Here is a 26316-nt window from a genome sequence, read left to right on the forward strand (position 1 = left end):
ATAGCTATCTCTGACTCAATGGACATTCAGTTCAGTTCAGTTCAGTCGCTCAGTCGTGTCCAGCTCTTTGTGACCCCATGAACCACAGCACGCCAGGCCTCCCTGTCCATCATCAACTCCAGGAGTCCACCCAAACCCATGCCCATTGTGTTGGTGATGCCATCCAATCATCTCATCCCCTGTCGTCCCCTTTTCCTCCTGCCCTCAACCTTTCCCAGCATCAGGGTCTTTTCAAATAAATCAGCTCTCCGCATCAGGTATCCAAAAATATTGGAGTTTCAGCTTCAACATCAGTCCTTCCAATGAACACCCAGGACTGATCTCCTTTAGGATGAACTGGTAGAATCTCCTTGCAGTCCAAGGGACTCTCAGGAGTCTTCTCCAACACCACAGTTCAAAAGCATCAATTCTTCTGCATTTTCTTTATAGTCCAACTCTCACATCCATACATGACTACTGGGAAAACCATAGCCTTGACTAGACGTGAATTTGAGTAAACCCTAGAAGATAATGAAGGACAGAGAAGCCTGGCATGCTGCAGTCCATGGGGTCACAAAGAGTCAGACATGACTTAGCAATTGAACAACAACAACAAAATACAAGAGCAATATGGTCTTCTGCAAGCATTCAAACAAAATACATTTCTCTTCTAAGTACATTTAACAATAAAAGGCTTGCTGAAAGTTAAAGTGAGTGGTAAAGAAATTCATAAATGTTTATCTTAGTTAACAGTAGTGACAAAAACATTTTAAGCAAGTGTCCTCACTTTACAGGCTTCCCAGGTGGCACTAGTGGTAAAGAATCCACCTGCCAACACAGGAGACAAAAGAGATGCAGGTTTGATCCCTGAGCCGGGAAGATCTCCTGGAGGAGGGCATGGCACCCCACTCCAGTATTCTTGCCTGGAGAATCCCATGGACAGAGGAGCCTGGCAGACTACGGTCTACAGGGTCACAAAGTATCAGACATGACTGAAGCAACTAAGCACGCACACATGTCCTAATTTTAACATAATTACTGGAAAGCCAATTTTATTTCTACTCATGAATTTGGTCTAGCACCAAACACATCAGGAGTTTTAAAGAAGCATGCAATAGAATTAACCAAGTCACAGAAAAAGAAAATGCTTGAGAAAATAATACATGTGAATATAGTTCTCTAGTTTCTCATAGCAGTATGACAACTATATAATCCTCTTCCTACAACCCATATTATACAATTAATAGAAAGCAGTCCTTAAACACATTCCCATGATCAGTGTTGCTTTCCCTACACCAGTTTTCCATGCTGCCCCAAAAAACTGGTTCCACAAGACATTAAGAGGTGTTATTAGAGAAAAAAGGATTTTATTTAGAGGATAAGCAAATTGAATAAATATTAAACATGAGCCTCTATAAATATGATAAAGCTCAAGATTTTTAATAAAAACCCTAAGATATTCTGATGCAGATAAGTCTACAAGACAGCATAAAGACAAATAAATAAACGAAGTAGCATAAACATGTCCAGGTTTATGTCAGTTGTTTCAGCATCCCTTTGGGTAAAAGCCTCTCACTGTCAAGTGCCCCTGAATGAGAAAGTAAATGAAATCTTATCAACAGACCAAACTCTGAGAAACAATGCTTAAAAGCCTTCTTGTAACAATTTGCTTTTTTTTTCTTTAAGTACTTTGTTCAACTCTTCCTATCCATTTCAACCCTCCACTTGGAAAACAAAACAAACCAAAACCTCCTGTTGCACTTTACCCCTTCTACTTGCTTCCATGCACTCTTGTAAGTAATCTATGTTGACAGATTGCCATATTCCATGGTACATGCCCAACTGGGAACTTTTAAAACACCCACAGCATTTAAAACACAGACTGCCATCCTGACATTTCAGTTCTGAAAGACGAGCGATAAATATCCTTCACAACTGGTCAAAACAACTGTGGTGAAATATTATTGTATCAACAGATATAAGACTAAGGCTTCAATATTAATTCATCAATGGGTAAAATTTAAATGAATTATTGTATATCTCTGTGTTGCATAAGCAGTTGCTAAGACAATACCCACTATCCCATTCTTTCTCACTAATGTTCTAGAACCCCTGTACTATTAGGTACAAAGCATGAAGTTATAATAATTTCTGGTCTTCCCCAGCAGATAAAAGTAATGGGGGTGTTTTATGTATGTGTGTGAGAAACTACATACATGTACATGTGTGTAAATGCGTTCAAACACAGATAAAAATACATTTGAGAATTATTACACAATACATAGCAAATATATTACTACATAATATATATATATATATATATATATATATCTTACTTACATAATCTGGAAAAAAAAAACAGGGTATCAGGTGAAAGAACCAAAGGTCACGATTACACCACATCACCCACCACTTAACATCCCTCAACAGTAATTGCAGCTATCGTTCACTGAGAACCTACTTTGAGCCACATACTCTGCCAAGTGTTCACAGACCTTATTTCACTATTCCTCACAATAACCCTATAATACTTCCATTTCACAGCTGAGTAAAGGTTGGAAAAGTAGTAATTTCAAGGTCACAAAACAAGGAAAGGCAGGAAAGGCAAAAATTTAACCAAGATTTGTTTAACCTTAAATTAGACTAACCATGGACATATTATATTATAGCTTGTCAACAATTATTTTTAAAATTACAATCTTTAACATCAAACTAAGGAAATCTGAATTAGTATATGATCATTATACATGAGTGGTAAACTTGTACAGAAGGTAAAAACTTCAAAAACTCTTAAAGCGTAAGTCATTTCTATTGCCCTGTGAAGGCCCTTTTATTTGACTACCTTAAAAATAGTCCCTTGCAAAATGCATGTAAGGCAGAAACAAACAGATCTACTGACAATCTGGTTATTTTCCTAGAACACAGATAATAGGAGCCCATACCTGTAAGATACTATGCGCAAGAGTTCAAAGCACACCTGAGACTGTTATCTTTGAAAGGGCTGCTGGAGACTTCCCTAATGGCGCAGTGGATAAGAATTCGGCTGCTAGTGCAGGGAATATGCGTTTGATCCCTGGTCCAGGAAGATTCCACATGCTGCAAAGCAGCTAAGCCCATGCGCCAAAACTACTGAGCTTGAGCTCTAGAGCCCAAGAGTGACAACTACTGAGCCTGTGTGCGACAACTACTGAAGCCCACATGCTTAGGGCCTGTGCTCTGCAACAAGAGAAGCCACCACAATGAGAAGCCTGTGTACCGCCACCAAGAGTAGCCTGTGCTTGTCGCAACTAAAGAAAGCCCCTGTAAAGCGACAAAACACCCAGTGCAGCCAAAGAAATAAACAGAAAAGGCTGCTGACAAGGGAAGCCCTTGGTTGACATCTGCAAACTATGACTTCTGGAAGGTTCCCATCATTCCCTAGTAATAACAGTTCACCATGCCTGAACTGCAGATGGTGACTGCAGCCATGAAATTAAAACGATGCTTGCTCCTTGGAAGAAAAGTTATGACCAAACCAGACAGCATATTAAAAAGCAGAGACATTACTTTGCCAACAAAGGTCCATCTAGTCAAAGCTGTGGTCTTTGTAGTCATCACGTATGGATATGAAGAGTTGGACTATAAAGAAAACTGAGCACCAAAGAATTGATGCTTTTGAACTGTAGTGTTGGAGAAGACTCTTGAGAGTCCCTTGGACAGCAAGGAAATCCAACCAGTCCATCCTAAAGGAAATCAGTCCTGAATATTCATTGGAAGGACTGATGCTAAAGCTGAAACTCCAAAATTTGGCCACCTGACGCAAAGAACTGACTCATTTGAAAAGACCCTGATGCTAGGAAAGACTGAAGGCGGGAGGAGAAGGGGACGAAAGGATCAGATGGTTGGATGGTATCACTGACTCAATGGACATGAGTTTGAGTAAGCTCCAGGAGTTGGTGATGGACAGGGAAGCCTAGTGTGCTGCAGTCCATGGGATCACAAAAAGTCAGATACAACTGAGCGACTGAACTGAACTGATGCCTAAACTGTCTGGATAAACAATGTGGATTGTGCTAAACATCTGTTTTCCTCCTCAGAGTTTGGAAGTTTGGTAAATCCTAGGCTGAAGGTGGCCATGTAACCAGTCCTAAATACAAACCCTGGGCACTGTGTCTCTAAGGAGCTTTCCTGGTTCACATGTGTTGTCACTACGCATTACGTGTATCCTCTTTGACTCCAGTGGAAGAAGCCTCTGCAAATTTGTTCCTACCCCGGCCTCTGCATGATACACTTTTTTCCCTTTGCAGATTTTGCTTTGTATCCTTTCACTGTAAGATATAGCCATCACAATGACTATATCCTGAGTCTGTTAATCAAACCTGGAGGTGGTCCTGAGGACTCCAACACAGATACAAAAAATAAAACTCAATTTAACTACTCCAAATATGTTTTTAAAGAACACGGAAGTTTCACACGGAAGTTTAACACAAATTCTTACCTCTTCTTTTTTTATATCTTTTTCTTGGTGCTGAAAAAATTCTACCTTTAAGCTTCCTGAGGATGGCTGCTCTGGAGGAGGTAGATAACTCTTTGTATTCACAGCATCAAAAAGTTTTTCCACAAATATCTGTGTCTCTAAAACAAAAACCAGCACAGATTAACAGATTTCCTAGTTTTTCTCCACTTCTTCACATCAGACTTCAGTATGATGAAATATATCTTGATTTTTACAAATCTAAAAATTATACTGACTAACAGCTTCCCAACCAGTGTGCTATGGTACAAGTCCCATGGGAATATGGATTCAGTCAATTCCCAGGATGCTGAGGGCTAGAATGAATGGCCAGAGCCTGTGGGTCAGTCACCACCAGCCATCGCTAGTCTCCATGTACCTGCCTAGTGTGCCAAACGGAAATATTATCATTACCTAGTTCCCGGCAAAGTGAAAAATGTTGAGAAGCACTGTGCTAGACAACATCAGTAGTAGGTTCCTAAACAGTACTATCTTTCAGTCATTTTCTTAACCTTTTAAGGAAAACTATCAGCATTCTTTAAGAATGAACACAGGATGTTAATGGAAAAAAAAAAAAAGATTTCCATTATAAATAAGCCATGAATAAAACCAGTAATTATACTATCTGTTCAACTTTATTACAGTTACAGCCTGTCTCTTACCAAACTCCTTTAATACTCTCTGAATCTTGTTTTAAGTTATCAAAGCAATATTTTGAAACCAAAGATCTTACCTTTTTGAAGAAATACATCCAGTTGATCAATACATAATGCCTTTAACTCTTTTTCACTTTTGTCTTTCTTTACCAAAGCGAGAACATACTTTGCCAGGGCTGATGGATCTGCATCACAGCTGAAGAAAAGAGCAATGTTGAAGGAAATTTAGCCATAAACAACTGCACACTCTATAAGTTCCAATTACAAACTAAGTCAGCATGATAGTTAAACAAGTTAATATATGTAAGCATCATCTAATTCACAGAAGCAATGATGAACTAGAAGTTTTTCTCCCTCATATTAATATACTTTACACATTACATGTAGTCATCATTCTGTATCCTACCAAACATATACTAATACATGTACTAAAGATTCAGAAAGTTCTATTATTTTAAAAAAAGAGAAGTTACAACAAATTATGGATAATACCAAAACATCAAAAACTAATAAGCAATGCGGTACCAATAGAAATACCAAGAGGCTATTCTCTCCCAAACAAGGTAAATAATTGTCAAACAATATCTGGAAAAGAGGACAATAAAACGAAACTTGAAAACATACCACACAATATATACTTTCAACGAAACAAAAGAAAGTTTAGAAACAGACCCAAATACACATAGAAATACAGATTTTACAAGGATGATATCCAAACCAAGGATGAAGAGATGAACTACAAAATAAATGACACTGAGAACACTTGGCAGTTATCTTTCTAAAAAATTAAGTTGGACACATAATTTATTCCATATACCACAGTAAAAACATGAAACCATTACAAGTATTAGAAGAAAACAAGAAAAAGTTATCTTACAACTCTGGAGTAACGAACACTTTCTGAACTGCATTGCAAAAGAGTAATTTGATTATATTAATACAAATAAAAGCAAAAACTTAGAAGTGTAAAGAAGCCTTAAAAGTCAAACAAAATACTAAACAGAAAAACAATTCTTAAATGAGTAAAAATACAACCTCATCCATCCATAAGAGAAATTCAAACTTAAACTATATTGAAATATCATTTTTCTGTTACAAAGTTGAGAAAATCTAAATATATGAAAATATATCCTAGAGGCAAGACTAAGGGGAAAACAACCAGTTTTCACACATTATGGCTGCTAAGAGGAACTCAGTAGATACTAGAGTATGGCATATCAAGGTCACAAATGCAACTGACCCAGCAACTCTATTTCAGTGAATAAACTTTACAGATATACTTACATGTTCAAAATGACTTGTGTACAAGGTATTCAGTGTCACACTGATTATAAAATAAAAAATCTGCAACTGTCCATTTACAGAGGACTGGAAAAAGAAAATATACTAAGTCTACACAAGGGAATGGCATTCAACAAAAGGACAAAAAACAACGGGGGAGTTTTCATGTCAGAGATACCTCCCTATCAATTTGTTACATTTAAAAAGCAAGACAGAAAAAATCTGTATAGTATATTACCATGTGTGGGGAGAAAAGGAGAGATTATCTATTTGGATTGGCTTATGTCTGAATAATGGAATATGTATAAGTATAAACTATGCCTGCCTGTTGATCGGGATGGAGAGTAGGAAGTTAGTGAAAATGAAACAGGGTCAGGAGGGAGTTTCTGATGTCCAAACCATGCCCATCAAATTTTTAAAAAGCAGATAACTGTTTTTCAACTAAGGTAAAGTTGTTACCTATTTAATTCACAATCATTTTCCAAGTTAGGGTGAATAAAATCATAGCAACAGCTAATAAGCACTAACATTTACCAAACCCTTATTTGAGCCATGAACTATGTTCCATACTTTACATCCTATATTTAGCTCTCACTTTACTGATGAAACAGAGGCTCAGAGAAAAACTAGGCAAACTACTTCAGACTACATGTTAGTAACAGAACCAAGATTTAAACCTGAACTTCTTACTCTGAAGTCTACTCTCTCAACACTACAGGCCCCAACCGCATTGTTTCTTATAGCGACCTACCCAGAAACCAGACCTCCAATTTACTTACTGCTACAAACATCTAGTTACAGCCACCAATTTACTTCTTAGCCATCCTAGCAAAAGCCCCTACAATGCCTCCCTATACACTTAGAGGCTGTCCAAGGCATAGTTCCTCTAATTTATTTCTTCCTGTGCTCTTCCCCTCAGAGTCCATTATTTCGATAAACCTCTGAATTCCTCAGCCCCATCTGCATCACTTTCTACTATTTTTCTATCCCACCAACTTATCAAAAACCCAACTCAGAACCCACTCCACCCCCAGGTTAGATTTCACTTCCTAGCTTGGGTTAATTTCATGACAGCAACATAAACATGTTCAGTAAATTGGATTTTCAAAGGACAGATGACACAAAAAGACTTACCGATCATGGCTTAAAAAAAAAAAAGACAAATACATTAGGGAATTACAGTGGGGAGAGATAGTGACTACAAACGAGAGGGAGAGGTAGGATAACAGTTCATTTGAGGAAAAACATGATACATTAGAAAAGACCCTGATGCTAGGAAAGATTGAAGGCAGGAGGAGAAGGGGACGACAGAGGATGAGATGGCTGGATGGCATCACTGACTCAACGGACATGAGTTTGAGCAAGCTCTGGGAGATGGTGAAAGACAGGGAAGGGAAGCCTGGCATGCTAAAATCCATGGGGGTCACAAAGAGTCGTATCCAACTAAACGAATGAACAACACAACAATACATGACATCCTTCAATTTATTTTTATTGCTCTTTATTGTAAAATTGTCAGCAATCTTAACTCTAACAACAATAAACACAAAATATAATTCTACAAGTTCTACTAAAAGTTCAAATACTAAGAGTATTAATAAGGAACCTATATACATTAAAGCTAGAAAACTATACTATAATACATATACCAAAAAGTCTTAATTCCTATACATACCTGGAATGTAACAATTCTACAGAAGTACAGTAGTAACACACCACTGAATCAAAAAGCACATGTTAAAGACAGTGGACAACCTTGGCTGCACAGTAGTAACACTTTAGGAAAATCTGACTGCAAGTGAATCAACAGGTCTAATACAACCATCTGTAATTTTGCTTCATTTATTTTATAAAAGCTGCACAAGTCTGATACAATATCAGAATTGAGAACTGCTCTATCAAGGAACCAGTACCACATTTATCATATGCTGTGAAGACTCCCTACAGTACATGGCTCTGGTGACTTGTCTTCAAACTCTTCAGTCTTCCCTTCAAAAGGCAGAGCCAAATTCCCTACCCTTTGGAGAGTAGGCTCAATTTAGTGCCTTGCTTCTAAACAATTAGAATATGGCAGAAGTGACAGTGTCTGACTTCTGAGGTCAGATATCATCTAGGTCATGAAAGACACAATGGCATACTCTTTGTTCTTTTTCTGGAATCATTTATTCTAGAGAAATCAGTTGCTATGCTTCAAGGATACTCAAGCAGCCTTATGGAGAGTACCATGTGGTGAAATGAGGGCCCCCCAGGGTGGACTGAGGTCTCTCGCCAGTAGTCACGTTAATGAACATGGAAGCCGATTCTACAGCCCCAGTGGAACCTTGAAAAGACTGCAGCACTGACCAACAACTTGACCACAATCTCATGAGAGACTACATAGCTAAGCAGCTCCAAATTTCTGACCCACAGGAATGATACATGTCATGAGATGATTAATGTCTGCTGTGCTACTAAGCCAAGTTTCAGGGTATCTGTTAGTAATCACAAATCCACTTTTCTCATAGATCTATTTCCATTTATTCACAAAGACTTGAAGTGGATTACAACCTAAATAGAAAAAAATTCATTTCAATGGTACATGAGATTTTTAAGCACTTTCTCTTTAAAATTTATTTTAATATACTTATTTAAACCAACCATTTAAAAAAATGCAGACAAAATGACTTAAGTTAATTTTTTCACGTTTACCATAATGAGCATGAAAGTACTTAAATCTGTGATGAAATAAACATGAAGAAATGGGATAATAACCTCATGCTGTACCTACAGACACACTTATACTGGCAATCTGGTAACTGCACGAGAGACCATGAAATGATACTTATTCATGTTAGGTAACCTGAATAAGCACCATCACCTAAACCTTAACCTAACGAGGCGTCAAGCTAAACACACTTTAGTTTACCAGAAATCACTGTGGTAAAATATATATATATAATACTATCACTATCTTTACTGCTTTATTGCAACTGCTATTACTGAACAAATTCAGAGTCCCTACACTGAGTCCAAATGCTATAATTTGACTGAGTATTGGTTTGAGAGCTGTGGTGAATTTTTAGTTTAATAATGACCTAATAACTGTCACTTCACATTTCTCTCAGCCAAACATCAAATCTATTCCATTTCCTCCATTATTTTTTAAACAGGACACTTTAATAGTGAATTAAAATGTTAGCAGCTAAAACTGTGGAGAAAGATTTTTAAAATTATTATGGTCTAGACTACAGTTCTATAAAACAGCAAGATAGAATTCCTGATTCTTTGCTCAGAATCTTTTATTAGAAGCAATTCAAATCAAATCAAGAACTAAGAAGTCCCAACAATCATAATGAATCAAGAACCATACCAAAAAAATGCAAAATACTTAACATGGTCTCAAAGGCAGATTACTCTGTAAAATGTTAGACTGCAAATTACATAGTAGAAGTACGGTTTATAATTTCACATTTAACAGCAAAACAGGAAATATGTATTTGGGAGGTAATTTTTCTTAAGTCCTAAGGAAGCCATTTCATATTTATTTCAACACTTTTGAAAAAAGAAGGTATGTACTTACAAATTACAGCTAAGTAAAAAATAATCTGAACACAATAAATCTGAAGAGCAAATAATAATCTGAAGTTTAATATACCAGAATGTCATGGGTCAGGGACAAAAGGCAAACAATGTGCTCATGTTACTATCTGTCTTAATTAAAAGTAGCACTGCTACTTCATCTGAGCATAGAGCAATAATAACCTACTATGCAAAATTAATGAAGTAAAAATATTTAAATTATGTATCAAAAGAAAACTATATTCTGATAGTAAGCGGTCAGTTATTTTTAAAAACTGTCTCCATGGTAAGCAAAGACTGTTCATGAGGTACTTTACCAGTTGCTGCTACTGACAATAGGTTTGTGATTTGAATGACACTTTATCTTGTCAGAACCAGTCTACCCTCTGCTATAATACCACTACTTTGGAAACATGTGAAAGAAAAAGTGGGGCTAAAATAGTTTAGATCAAGGAAAGAGGAAAAAAGAATCACATTTTGAAAATGTTAAGGACAAAGCAATAATACTGAAACTGATAAAATTCATTTCTACTTAGAAAACAGGCTTAATTTCCACAAAGTTTAAGTGCTTCTAAGATCAGCTTGATTCCAAGCTGGAATCAAGATTGCCAGGAGAAATATCAATAATCTCAGTTATGCAGATGACACCACCCTTATGGCAGAAAGTGAAGAGGAACTAAAAAGCCTCTTGATGAAAGTGAAAGTGGAGTGAAAAAGTTGGCTTAAAGCTCAACATTCAGAAAATTAAGGTCATGGCATCTGGTCCCATCACTTCATGGCAAATAGATGGGGAAACAGTGTCAGACTTTATTTTGGGGGGCTCCAAAATCACTGCAGATGGTGATTGCAGCCATGAAATTAAAAGACGCTTACTCCTTGGAAGAAAAGTTATGACCAACCTAGATAGCATATTCAAAAGCAGAGACATTACTTTGCCAACAAAGGTCTGTCTATTCAAGGCTATGGTTTTCCTAGTGGTCATGTATGGATGTGAAGAGTTGGCCTGTGAAGAAAGCTGAGCACCGAAGAATTGATGCTTTTGACCTGTGGTGTTGGAGAAGACTCTTGAGAGTGCCTTGGACTGCAAGGAGATCCAACCAGTCCATTCTGAAGGAGATCAGCCCTGGAATTTCTTTGGAAGGAATGATGCTGAAGCTGAAGCTCCAGTACTTTGGCCACCTCATGTGAAGAGTTGACTCATTGGAAAAGACTCTGATGCTGGGAGGGATTGGGGGCAGGAGGAGAAGGGGACAACAGAGGATGAGATGGCTGGATGGCATCACTGACTTGACAGCCATGAGTCTGAGTGAACTCCGGGAGTTGGTGATGGACAGGGAGGCCTGGCGTGCTGCGATTCATGGGGTCGCAAAGAGTCGGACACGACTGAGCAACTGAACTGACCTGAAGACCAGCAAAAACATAATCTGCCAATAAAGTATACTTCTGACCAACTTCAATTATCCCTCTGTGTGTTTGTTGTGGGGAAGGGAGTCAGGGAGGGGAGAAGAGGAGGGGAGAAGAGGAGGGGAGCAGGTAAAACACAAAACAAGAAACTACAAAATAGCACTGAGGAGTGTGAGATGAAGGGGAAGCAACCACGTATTCTAATTGATAAAAGCCAAACGAGATAATGTGTGAAAGGAAGGAAAACGGATCAAGATGAGATAAAACCGGTAACTGAGAACTCGAGAGCAAAGTGTCGCTCTCGTGTGCAGCAGGGAGGCCACTGCTTTCTCTTCTAGGTGCCACCTTTCATAAATGTATAAACAAACCCAATCATTCTTAGAAACTGACCAGAATGGAAATGTGTATCATCATCAAATAGCTTGCTAGAGATTCCTGGCCTGGAAAACTGAAATGTCAAGAGTGCACTTGGTAGGTTTTCAAATAATTGAAGGGCTACCACAAGGAAGAAGGATCACCTTTATTCACTACATCCTCCATGGGATATAATTAGAACCAGTAAGTGAAAGCAAGAGATTCTGGTTTAAAATAGAGATGGAATTTTTTAATAATCAAAGGCCTCCCAAAGGCTGAATAAACTGCCTGAAAGAAAGTGAATTCTCTATCATTAGAAAGGTTTCAAGCATAAGTTCAACAGCCCCTGGCAGACAAGCACTAAATTAGATAGTAAATCCCTCACAAACCTCAAAGAGTGTAATCCTTAGGTTTAATTTGTTCATGGGGTATTGTGTAGATATATAAAAAGATAATACAGCATTCTTTTCAAATCTATAATAATGAGTAGCAACTTTATACTACACTATAGATAAAAAATAAACTATAAAATATAGTTTCATCAAAACTATATCAAAACCAAAAAATACAACTTCTTACTCGTATATGTAGCCTCTGCACCTAACACAGTACCTGAGACAATACTGAAAGAAAGAGAAAAAGAGAATATACTTACAAATTTCCCTAGATTATTAGCTCACTTGTCAGGGCCCTTTCTTTTCCATTTTCATAAAGTTCTGAGAATAAAACTTCAGTTTATCAATTATCTTCTAACAGCACATTCACCTTTCAAAAATATTTAATAAGCACCTAAAACGTCAGGTACTGTTCTAGAATCCTGGGGATACAAATTTGAAAACCAGGAAGTCCCTATCATTACAGAATTTATTTCACTGGAGATGTAGGGAGGACACAGACCATACATACATACAAGGCATTCTCAAGCAGACAAGAGTTCTGAACAGAAAAGATGCAAGGTAAGGGAATACAGGGCTTCCCTGCTAGCTCAGAGGTAAAGAATCCACCTGCCAATGCAGGAAAAGGATGTCAACCCATTTCAGTATTTCAGCCTGGAAAATCCCATGGACAGAGGGGCCTGGCAGCATAGTCCATGGGGTAGCAAAGAGTCAGACACGACTTAGTGACTGAACAACAAGGGAATAAAGTACAGAAAAGGAGTGAAAGGGAAAAAGAGAAAGAAAAGGGAAGGGGAAGGACTGAATGAGTAGATCCTAGGTAAGATTATCAGGGAAGGATATTTAAACAGGGATCTGAAGTTAGATAGGGAGTAGAACGTAGTACAAGCAAGCTTTTTTGGCTTTCTAGAAAAAGATCCTTCTAGGAAAAAGAAGGAACCCAACAGGAAAGACCTCAGGTGGGCATCTACTTGACACATAGGGGACAGGAGTCCAGTGGGATGGAGCAAAGTGAGCATTCACAAACATTTGGATCTCTTGCTTTTGTAAGGATTTAAAATTAACATCGGGTCACTATGAAGTCATTCAAATCAATGATTTTAAAGGCATACAAATAAAACTTTAGCAATCTCTGAATATACTCTGTTAAGGATACAAATAATGCCCCTGAAAAGCATGGGGTGAACATGCTCATCCTCCTCCAGCTGTATCTGGGCAGGGGAGCGCATACACTGAATAAGCTAGAAAAGCCAAAGCAATGCGGAAGATCAAACTTTTAATAAAATCTCCCGAAAGAACTTTATTTTCTTAAGAAAGACTTCAAAAAACATGAATCAACAGTCACTTTGCTATACAGCAGAGACTGGCACAACACACAACACTGTACATCAACTACACATTAAAAAAAAAAAAGAACCCTAATATAAAGGTTCTAATTAATCCTAACATCAACATATTAGCTTTCATTTTTTAATTAATACTTTCAAAATAGTAATGAGACAGTAAAGTGAAAAAATATTGTACTGCAGTACAATATTTCAAAGAGTAGTTGGTTTCGTTTTCTTCAAGCTTCTTGGAGGCTTTAGAAATTCAGTGGAAGATAACTGATGAAATGTAACCCAAGCTTCCATTTTCAGTAATCTTGAGAAGGAGGAACTGGAGGCGGCAGTGGGAATTAAAAATTAAATTTAAATATGTTAACTCAGTAACTTTAGAACACGGATATACACCCACGTCTGTTCCTACCAAATTTTCACTTTATATTCAAGAAAAATATCTAATTTGCATCAAAGTCATGCAATTATATTTTGTACTTCGAATTATTCTTTTGAAAACCCAAATTCCACGGCAACAGACTATATACATTGAAAAATTCGATTACCATAGTTTATTATACAGCTTCATCCAATTCAAATAAAGAGGGAAAATAGTTATTTGTATGTAATAATTAGTTACAGGAAAGGTTACTCATTTAGAATTATTACATGCCCACTTCATTTTACAAAATAAAATGAACATCACAGCAAGCATATCTAAACATGATCTATCTATGACCATCACACGTACCACTTATCACTGGTAAAAACTTATCACAAAACATGCAATTATAATGCTGAAAACTACTTAGTTAGTTCCTTCATTGTTTTGTATTACCCTCAAGAAATGGCAGGAATGCCTCCTTACCTTGAGAGCAGTGGTTCTCAAATTTTTGGTCTCAGAATCCTTTTACACTTTACAAATTAGAGAGAACCCAGAAGAGCTTTTATTTAAAATGATTCTATATGCCATTATTTATAATAAAATTTGAAACTGAAAAAATTCTACACTATTTAGCTTAAAATAACTAAATAAACTCATTACAATTTAACATAAATACTTGGGAGGAGGCAGGAAGAGTAAACCAGAAGAGGAACTTAAATGGATATAAACAAGAGGCACAGCTAGATCCACGAGTTCAAATGCTGTTACCGGGACCTTCCCCTTCCATTCTGCTTTCCTTTGAATTTTCTTCATTTTGAGGCAGGCGTTCTCCATGTGGCAACAAAAATGGCCCTGAGCAGTTCTGTACTTACATTCTTCTGACACCAAGAGCAGCCTCCCCTCTCCAACAGCATCATCATATTGGTTCTGGGAAATGACTGACCTTCTCTAATTTGAGCTATATCCCCACTGCAGGGCAGGGCTGCATGGAGCTCAATGACTAATTGAATAACCTGAAATTAACATACAACATATCCCCTGCTTTTTGAAAATTTGCTTTATGTCACTTTGTGACTTTTACAGAAGAGCTATACTGCTAACAACCACAAGAAATTTGGAAAGGATTTTCACTTTTATGAGAAAAGCTGAAAAGCTGAAAGTCTCCAGCATTTGTTTTGTAGCAAGTTGAAGAGAAGTTCGTATTATCATGAGCAGACAGAGTGGTACTGCTAAGATCCTTTCCCAGGAACTACACCAGGCATCTCAGCATCAGGCCACCATAGCTCTGAATTGTGTCTGTGAGCAGCTATGCTTTATCCCAACTTATTTTGTGCACCCATTAACAAGATGTGTCCTAGAGTAATGACTTCTTCACTTCATGACATTTTGGCTTAAGAAAAGTTTCACAGGAACGCTCTGTTTTCAGAAATCAAGGGAAATCTGTACCCTATACTTTTTATGAATACAGTTATATTCCCACAAGAAAATAAAACTTTGGTAAAACTGATAATGTTTCTTTTTTGGGGGCAAATACCATTGATGCCTGGCTTAAATAATAGACAGGTTCTTTTATCTTTTACATTTAATCTGTCTTAATATGCTGTTTTGGTTGAAATATATGAAGAAAATACCTCCTCAACTAGTATACAATTGGAAAAGTGGAGACCTCATAGATTTCATGGAAGGGTCTCAGGAAATCCCAGGAGTCACACAGTTGAGAATCACTGCTTTACAAGTTATTCATCAAGTATTAAGTGTCTGATTTAAAGACAGTCTTCAAACTCCCCAAGAGTCAGACTTCATACTGTTCAATGCAAAAAGCAGTAGCCCAAATAGCAAATTAAGCATACACACGTATGGTTACACAATCATATTACACAATTCTCTCTCAAAGGAGAAGTAGACTGCAGGTGAAATGCTGATATGGCAGCCCTCAAGAAAACTCCATTATTTCTTAAATGTTTTACATTTCAATTCACAGCTGAGGAAGAATCAAATGTGCTGGGAAAGGGCTCTGGCTTCCAAAGTCCACTCCTTCAGTTACTTATATGTGGGGTCCCATTTACCTAGTTACAAAACAGATCTGAAGCATTTCATCCCTTCAGTTACTAGCAGAGGCTAAGGAACATTTTCTCCCCTGACTAAGAAGGGGCAGAATTATCCAAAAGAAATAGCACTAAGACTAGAAATCTGAAAAACCTAATTCTGTCATTCTATTTTCAATTAAATTCTTATTACCTGCTCCCTCATATGTTTAAAAAAAAAAAAAGTCTAGCTAATACTGTGTAGCTTATGATAGATAGACTTCTAGGTTTTTTCTAATATTGCCACAACAGTTTTCTATTATTGCTATCAAATCACGCTGAATTTTTTTCATTAAAAAGGGGATACTTTCCACCTCACAGATCTCACAGCTAAAAAACTAAGCTTCAGTTTCCTTATCTGAGAGAACAGCTGCTCTGCCAAATTAGAAATAATTACAAATAAATATGATTACAAATGAGAAAGCATTAACCTGCAAACACCAAAGCAAATGCACTACTAATGAAAAAAAACATTAAAAATGTGAAATTATAAGATGCTTATTATCACCACTCCCTTTGAAAAGATGTTAAAATTTAGTTACTATATTTTAAGCACTATTCCCTTTCAAATCTATGTTCTCTTCTAAGCCAAACTGTCAGCTTTTTTTGAAGCAGTCTGGTACTGAAAAGCACTGAACTCCAAAAACCCAGAGGTTTTCAGATTTCTAGTGTTATCTTACTTTATTCATTTATTACATAATCCTGGGTTAGTATTTTATTTCTCTAGGCTTCCGCTTTCTCATTTTTAAAACAAAGGCACTGAACCATATAACCTGACCAAGTGGGTCATTTTTTAGGAATAAGATACAAAAGCTTTCACCATCATTGCTCTCCCTCCCCTACTTTAACTGAATTTAAAATAATTCAGTATGTAATCTGAAAAAAAAAATTGAGGAAAAAAAAAAAAACCCCAAAATGGTTCCTCTCGATCTTTTTCAAAAGCCACAGAACTCCCTCTTCTGAACACTGGTGAGCAAGGTTTGAGCCTTTGGGAAAGATAAAGAGTAACTAAATAGAAACATTTTACATATTTTTCCCCCAATTCCCAGGAAACAAGATCTGTACATATTTCTATCACTGTTAAAATGTTACTACTGGTGTAGCTGTCTGTTTCAGACTAGGTAACAAAGTCTATCTTTTCCCTAGAACCAATCACACTGGTGAAGAAGTGTACTAATTATCACAATAAGTAATAGCATTCTTAATTAGGGGTATATCAACCAAAACACACACAAAACAATTTTCAGTTAAGATCAAACCCAATTATAGCAAACATAAAAGTGTGCCAACAAGTTCAGAGCTGTCACGGATCTCAAGAAAGGTCAATAAAAAAAAGTCCACGAGCATTCTGACAAGTCCTTCCTGGCTGCTTTTTCTTCCATACCCTGACTGCTGAGATGGCCCTCCTTGCATTCAGTACATATGTTCAAAGAATAGTACTTCTATCTTCCTACCTTCTGCCAAAGTCCAAATTTAGACATTTTACAATTCACTCTTAAAACTAGACTAAAAAACTAGTCTTTCTTATCTCCAAAATGTTACAACTTAATCAAATCTCTAAACATCATAGTTAAATTCTCAAAAGACAATCTGACCAATTACTCCATTGCTTTAATTGACCCTCCCAGTATCCTATAACCTAGTTCCCAAAATGTCCATACACTTTGGTATGGCATAATTCATCCCTCCTTAATTTGAAACCAACAAAGGCTAGCTGCAGTCAAAAACCTTTTCCTAAGCATAATGAAGAGTCGTAATTCCCCATAGAACTGTTCTTCCAATCTGGGGCACTCAATGTCTTCAGAAGTTTCAAAACTTTAACACAATCCAATTTGAGAAAAGTGCTTGAAATACTTCACAGACTACTAAGTACAAATTTATGAAAGTCTTCAAAATGAGATCTCTTTCACAATCTGTTATTATAAAAAACTTTTTTGAAAATGTAAAGTAAGTACTATGCTGCTGCTGCTAAGTCGCTTCAGTTGTGTCCGACTCTGTGCGACCCCAAAGACAGCAGCCCACCAGGCTCCCCTGTCCCTGGGATTCTCCAGGCAAGAACACTGGAGTGGGTTGCCATTTCCTTCTCCAATGCATGAAAGTGAAAAATGAAGTCGCTCAGTTGTGTCCGACTCTTCACGACCCCATGGACTGCAGCCTACCAGGCTCCTCCATCCATGGGATTTTCCAAGCAAGAGTACTGGAGTGGGTTGCAAGTACTATAGCCATCATCAAATAGTATAAAAATAACAAGGTTCACACTTGACAGTTTCATTTATGTTTTTTATTTATAACTGAAGATTTTTATAAATGCTTTTCCATATCAATTTTTAAACTGCCAGTAAGCAACAGCAAATTGATGAGAATATAAGCAGAGCAGTTGTTTTCTTGCTCCTTCCCTTTTTTTTTTTTTTTTTTTGTAGGGTAACCAACCAATTCTCTGTGAAGACCTGGAATCCTAAAAGGAGTTTGCTCAGCCCTCCAATTCTTCTCCTAGACTTTGCTAGTTGAAAGCTGGGAGTGCCCTGGCAGATCTCTTCTAATTTTCCTTCCCTACTTCCACAACTACTCTTGTAGTTTTAGCTGCTAAGTGTTGAGTGTGTATACACTTCGCTGTTTTATAATACTATTGCCAAGGTCCTTCATCAATGATGATAAGCAATTAGTCACTATTTGAGTCTTTATTTTCTTATATGTAAAGTATCTTTTTTCTTTGACTATTTTTAAAAGTCTTTATTTGATCAGCAGTGTGTGACCATGAAATGCTCACAGCTGTGTGTGCGTGTACATGCAGACGCACACACACACACATATTTTATCCTGCTTGATTTTGCCAATTTGGATTTTTGTTTTAATGTCTTTCACCCATTTTTGGAAAGTCCTTGGTTGTTCTGTCTTCAAACATTTTTTCTGCTTCATTTTTCTTCCCTTTTTCCAGGAATTCCAGTAACATATTTTAGGCTGCCTGATACTGTCTTACAGATCTCAGATATATCTTTAAAATTACTTTTGTCCCTTTGATTTGGATATTTTCTATTTTCCTACATTCAAGTTCACTGCTGTTTTTCTCTTATGGTGTCCAGTCTGCTAATTTCTGCTATACTTTTCATTTCTAGATTTCTCCATTAAATTCTTCTGAATAGCTTCTGTATATTAACTGAAGTTCCCCATATCTTTATGTATGTTGTCCAAATGCTTAAATAAATTCTTCAGCATTTTTATCACAGTTAAAGTTTTTATCTAATAATTCTAATACTTGAGTCATCTCTCCATTGACTATTTCTTCTCAAGTGAATCTTACTTTCTTACTATTTTGCATTCCTTGCTATTGCATTAAGTTGAAAATTTTGTGTAAAAGAACACTGAGGTAGAGACTGAAGTAAATAAAATTTATCTTCAGTAAAGGGTATGTTCTTTCTTTTGCTAGGACACTAGAGTGGAGTCAACTGTTCTGTAACTGATATGGCTTGGGCTTTGTAAGAAACTTAGTTTGATTCAGTTCACCACTGGCTTCTAATGTTTTTGAGGGCATGATCAGGATCATCTTTTTTTTTTTTAACTGTTACATTATGATTTAATCTAATTGCACAATATTTGAAATTACAACCCCTCTAGATTTCTAAGAGAAAGATTATGCATGCCTCTATATTCAATTTTGCACTGTTACATTTGAATCACACAGTGAATTTCACATCATGATGGATCAATTTAGAACTCCCATACGGCACCTCAAATTATATAAAATGGAAGCAGTTTTTAAAGGTTTGTGGCCACGATGTTCAGTGACCAACATTTTGAAGTACCTGATACATTATAGTCCAACATTGCTGGTTTAAAAAAAAAAGTTTCTGTCACTAGCAGGATCTTGCCTTTTATAAGAACTGGAATCTCAGCATTAACGAGATTCTGGATACCTGCCTGTGCTTTACCTCCAGGACCTAGTTTTTGAAACTACAAGAAAAATATAAAACCAATGGCCTAGGCTTTCCTCGGAAGAAAGAAGGAAAAGCCAGCAAATTAAACTCTAAGTAGAAAAAGGAAATGATAAAAATATAGTATCAAAACAGAAAACAATCAAAGCTAATACTGTTCTTGGTAAAAGATGACTAAAATTGATAAACTATTAGCAAAATTGGTCAAGAAAATAAAAAAGTAATATTACCAAAATCAGGTATAGTTTTTAAAAGAGGAAGGGAAGCATCAAATACATTCTATAGTCATTATATGGATAATAAGGCAACAATGCAAACAACTCTGTGTCAATAAATCTAGCAACTTAAGAGAAAAACCCTTGAAAAACATAAATTACCAAAAGTAACACAAGAAGAAACAGAATACCTAAATAGACCTATACCTATTAAACAAACTGATTTTGTAATAAAAGATCCATTTCACAACAAAATCTTCATTCCCAGATGGCTTCATCAGTGAAATCTAACATTTTATAGAAAAAATAAAATACACACAGCCCTCATAAACAGAAGCAAAACTTCTTAACAAAATATTAGCAAATCAATTCCAGTAATATGCACAGAAAGGATAATTACATCATGACCAAATGGGGTTTATCTCAGAAATGCAAGGTTGGCTTAACATTTGAAAACCAATCCAGGTAACGTACAATATTAACAGAAAAAGAGAGAAAAGCACGTGATCATTTCAATAAATGTAGACAAAGAATTTAACAATTCTTTACTTTTTCATGACAAATCACTCTGCAAATTAAGAATAGAAGAGAATTTCCTCAATCTGGTAAAAGGCAATTATAAAAAAAATCTAGCACTAACATCAGTTAATACTTAAACACTAGGTCTCTTTCCCCTAAGACTTGGACAAAACAAGGATGTCAACTCTTAGACCACTTCAATTTAACTTACACTGTTGTTCCTAACCTATACAATAAGAAATGAAATTTTTTTAAAAAACCAGAAAGTAAAACTGTCACAGATAACATGACTGATAAATTCCAAAGGATCTATAAAATAGCTACTGTAAATAATAAGGATTCTCAGTTGCAAAATACAAGGTCAATATGTAAATATCAATCATATTTCTATAAATAGCAATAAAATTTGAAAAATGATCCTCTTTCTTCTAAAATTGATCTCTACATTCAACTCAATCCCTATCAACAATCAACACAGGCCTTCTCATAGAAACTGAAACACTGACTCTCACCTTTATAGGGAAATGAATCCAGCATAACTCAGACAATTTTTCAAAAGGACAAACTAGGAGGATTTACATAACCTGATTTCAAAAATTATAAAGTTATTTAGACAGTGTGGTATAAGCATCAGAATAAATACATATCACTGGACCAAGATAGAGTCCAGAAATAGACTCATATACACAGTTAATTATCAACCAACATGCCAAATGTCAGTGGACCAAGACAGAGTTCAGAAACAGACAGTTAAGTACAGTTAATTATCAAACGACAAGCCAAGTCATCCAATAGGAAAGTCTTTTTTTAGGGACCATTTATGGAAAAATTAACATTAAAAAAAAAAAAAAAAGATAAAAGAGCCACTGGCCCTACCTCATTCCATATGCATTTCTGGTTTTTCGTTTCTTGACTCCAAACAGCCTTGAGCCAGGGCAGCCAGTCCCTGTCAGGGAGAGTCCTCCTGAGTTCCCCAGAGCGACATGAGCTCTGGCAGGTGCTGGGGACTCGGGGAAGAGGCTGCTCCTGGGCAGAGTCAATCTGCCACTGAAACAGACTACTGGGCTGGCTTGCCAAAACTGTTAATAAACACAAGTTTGTGTGCCTGATGGACACACAGGTAGGCCAAACAAGCCTAAATGTCAGAGTTTGGAGCAGAGAAACAATTATTACAGGGCCAAGTAAGAACAGGTGGCTTGTCTGAATGCCTCCATATGCATTTTTTTAAAAATAAATTTGAGATGAATGACCTAAACCTACCAAGAGGCAGAATATTTCTAGAACATATAATGTCTTTATGATCTTGGAGGAGATAAAGACTTGTTAGACATAACCATAAAACAAAAATAAACTGGACTTAATAAAAATAAAAATTTCTGCCCACAAAATGACATTATTATATAGTAGTCCCCCCTTATCCACAGGGCTTCCCAGGTGGCTCAGTAGTAAAGAATCCACCTGCACTGCAGGAGATATGGGTTCGATCCTGGCTTGGGAAGACCCCGGAAGAAGGAAATGGCAACCCACTCCAGTATTCTTGCCTGGAAAATCCCATGGACAGAGGAGCCTGGGGGGCTACAGTCGACGACGTCACAACAAGTCAGACGTGACTGAGCAACTGCACGCACACCTTATCCACGGTGGAAATACATTTCAAGACACCCAGTGGATGCTTGAAACCACAGATACACCCTACTATACACTAAGTTTTTTCCCATACAGGGATGTGTATGTGCTAAGTCACTTTAGTCGTGTACAACTCTGAGACCCTAGGAACTGAAGCCCTCCAGGCTCCTCTGTCCATGGGATTCTCCAGGCAAGAATACTGGAGTGGGTTGCCATGCCCTCCTCTAGAGCATCTTCCCGACCCAGGGATCAAACCTACATCTGTGTCCTGCATTGGCAGGTGGGTTCTTTACCACTAGCACCACCTGGGAAACCCAAGAATACCAGACTGGTTGCCATTTCCTTTTCCAGGGGATCTTCCCCACCCAGGGATGGAACCCACGTCTCCTGTGCGTCTCCTGCATTGCAGGCAGATTTTTTACCTGCCACTTATACACACATACCTATGAATAAATCAGGTAGATAAATGAGACACAGTAAGAGATTAACAACAATAATAGAATAATTATAACCGTATACTGTAATAAAATTGATGTGAGTGTAGTGTCGCTTTCTCTCTTCTCCTTTCAAAATACATTATTGTACAAATTGAAGGCCTTTTCCATCTTAGGTACTTACCACACAGCTGTCAAAACTTTGGCACTTTGAAGTGTGACAGCAAAACTAGAAAGAATTTTTCTCCTTTTTCACAATTTCCAGAGATAGAAGATTCATTCTTACTATAAATCTCAGCAACTTCAGTACTGAATTTTTCCTTTCCTTATTAAGTTGAGAATTTCCACCTTTTTGTTTAAAGGAAGCACTTTATGGCTTCTCTTTGATATATTCAAACTGCCTATACTAATCTTGAGTGCTGCAGTCATAATTAAGCAAAATAAGAGTTACTTGAACACAAGCACAGCAGTATAGTATCACAAGAGCAAAGCTGATAACCAGGACAGTTACTAAGTGACAAACGGTTGGGATATGCTGGACAAAGGAATGATTCACATCTTGGGCAGGACAATGAGAGATTTCATCATGTTACTCATAAAAGCATGCAATTTAAAACTTATAAATTGTTAATTTCTGAAATTTTCCATCTAATATTTTTAAACCATAGCTCATCATAGGTAACTGAAACCACAGCAAGCAAAACCACAGATAAGGAGGGACTACTGCACACAAGTCACAGAGTAGGGGAAAAACCTGTAGGACATGTATTCTACATGAATAAAGAGCTCCTAGAAACTGGCAATAAGATAGCCCAATTTTAAAAATAAATAAGACTTAGCCACAGGCTTCCCTTGTGGTTCAGCTAGTAAAGAATCCACCTGCAATGCAGGAGACCTGGGTTTGATCCCTGAGTTAGATCCCCTGGAGAAGGGAAAGGCTACCCACTCCAGTATTCTGGCCTGGAGAATTCCATGGACTATACCGTATACAGTCCCGGGATCGCAAAGAGTCAGACATGACTGAGAGACTTTCACTTCACTTCACTTCAGCCGCTTTACAAACGATGTGACAGTCAATAAACACATGAAAAGGTCCTCCATAGTATTCCTCATCAGGAAAATGCAAATTAAAACCATACAGAGAATGAACTAAACTGTTAGTCCAAAAAGGGTAAGATGTCATTTTATACTCACTATAAAGGTTTAAAAACAACAACAAAAAACTTAACAATACTATATAATGCTGAGGATATGAAGCAACTGGAACTCTCACAAATCACAGATAGCAATGTGAAATAGTTCAACCACTATAGAAACAATCTCTAAAGTTTCTTATAATAGAAAACAAGCAGCTACACTATGACCTAGCAAATACCCCTCTAGGTATTTACCCCTCCCCCAAAAGAAAATATTTCAACAACAGCTTAATTAAAAATATTCACAGCAGTCATATTCATAATGCCAACATAAGAGTGGATGTCTTGTTAGAAAGAAAAACTCAGAAAGAGGCACAAGAGAATTTCCCAGACGAAGTTCTAGATCCTATTTTATACGATTACATAGCTATATGTAACTGTCAAAACTTATGCAACTGATCTGTTTATGTTAATTACAAATTACCACATGATACATACACACACTATGGTTCTATTTGTTCAGCAAATCAATAAACGATGGTTAAATAAATTATGGTATAGCCATTACATTAAAATACTATGCAACCTGAAAAAGGGGGGGGTGTCTCTTATGTATTATATTGAATGACCTCCAATTATAGAAAAAAGGAGAAAGAAAAATATATATAACATACAAGTGACTGAACACACACACAGGCAGAATATGTCAGAAAGAACAAATGAGTAACATATCTCCAATTCCTACATCTTTTACACACACACAAAATACTAAATAGAACCTCAAGTTAAAAATAAACTTTTACCTATTTCAGAAATTACCACCTGTAAACTGAAAAAGACTTCCACAGAAACAAAGTAGTAGGAAGGTAGTGAATAAGTCCAGCAGGAAGCATTTACCATCCACTCATTCCTGGGGAGTAAGGAAGCAGGAGGAAGAAAAATTCCTAAAAGCCTACACTTAGCTCAAGTTTTGGTCATTCTCAACACAAACATACCAAACACTGGAATATATTATTTTCCATTTTGTTACTAATACTATCCCTATACCTGGATTTATACATATAAAATAATTCATTTAAAAGCACTGTAAGCCAAAAAAAATGGAACTGCTAAAACAGAAAATGCTAAATGCATTTTAACTATTCATCACTCCGATGGAAAAGTCAACTAAGGTTGCAGCAGTGAAATGTGGTAAGAAAGTCATGAAAGATGTTTTAGCCAATAATTAATTACAGAAACTCTTTTACCAGCTATAAAATTCATCAGACTAGAATTACCATAATTTTTTGTGCAGCTCTATGGAGCTAAGCAATCTTGCATATAGCAGCATTCACATACTTTAATGAGTAAATGCTAATATTTCTCAGTGTCCTTTCCCTCTTAAAAAAAAAAAAAAAGAAAAATCACAGAGTCTTTAGTTAATCTGAAAGTGCTGTAAGGTAAAAATAAAATGAAACAGACCCAGAGATTAGTAAATCTTAAAAGTGCTCATATATCTGCTTTTCCAAAACAGTTTTATACAAATGCCTCTTCTCTCTTAGATCATGGGTGCACAAAGTAGAAATTTCAACTAATGCATTTGAAACCCAGGTGTACAACCCCCACGAGGCATTGTGCTGGGTGCTACACAAGAGAACACTTAACATTTTGAGTTTACTTTCAAGGACCTTAGACTCTAATAACAACAGTAAAACAAAAGAATTAACTACTGAACAAGTCTGCAAATGATGAGTGTCAAAAAACCATGCAAACCGGCACTAGGAGAGGAGACTCATGAAGAGTCACTGACTTCAACTGGACAGATAAATGGCTTTCTGGATGAACTGGAATTGGAATGGACCTTTGATATCAACATATATAAAAGAAACCAAGAAAGGCATTACATCACAATACACAGCAAAACTCTGGAATAGAAATGTCTTGTCATTAATTCTGTCTCTTATCATTTATTAGCTATGAATGAAGTATATTACTTAAACTTCCTGAGTCAATTTCTTCATCTTTAAACTTGGAATAACAGAACCCAGCTTACACACAATGAATGCACAAACATTAGCAAATAGTAAGCACTCAATGAATGTTACCTTCTACATAAAGTTGGGGCAGAAAGGACAATATAAACTATGTGACAGAGAATCAGAATGTAAAGTTCAGCTTTTGTTGAAATTAAGACTTACGTAAAAAGTAGGAATATATAAACTGGAAAGATAATTTGAAACAGACATTAGAGTTCTGAAAGTCAAGTGAAGAAGTATGCAATTGATTATTTAGAAGTGCTGAAGATTTTGATCACACAATACAATAAACAAGCTGGGTATCCAGACCAGAAGAACTCCAAACGAGAAAAACACTGGCGATAGGGAGGTTTGTTAGAAAACAAACTGCAGAGGATTAGATAAGGAGTGCAGGGTTCCCTACTGACCACTGTCATTAGTAAGAATTATTAAAAGAGACAGAACCCAATGATTAACTGAATGGGGGGAAAGGAATGAAGGGAGGAGAAGCCAAAAAAATAAAAGTTCAAGCCCAAATAATTTGGAAAAATGAAACAGA

General features: G+C 36.7%; 1 protein-coding gene across 7 annotated transcripts in view; it reads right to left on the bottom strand.

The window, feature by feature from the left end:
- RBM26 (RNA binding motif protein 26) overlaps positions 1-26316 on the bottom strand; it is an 82332-nt gene that overhangs the window by 49792 nt on the left and 6224 nt on the right. For all 7 annotated transcript variants that reach the window (XM_052649963.1, XM_052649966.1, XM_052649965.1 and 4 more), the window contains exons 2-3: positions 5205-5323; positions 4457-4593 (exon numbers count right to left, since the gene is read on the bottom strand). In XM_052649963.1, coding sequence (XP_052505923.1) covers positions 4457-4593; positions 5205-5323 — 256 coding nt within the window. The remainder of the gene's footprint in view (positions 1-4456; positions 4594-5204; positions 5324-26316) is intronic.

The sequence above is a fragment of the Budorcas taxicolor genome, chromosome 12 (assembly GCF_023091745.1).
Source record: "Budorcas taxicolor isolate Tak-1 chromosome 12, Takin1.1, whole genome shotgun sequence".
NCBI lineage: Eukaryota > Metazoa > Chordata > Mammalia > Artiodactyla > Bovidae > Budorcas > Budorcas taxicolor.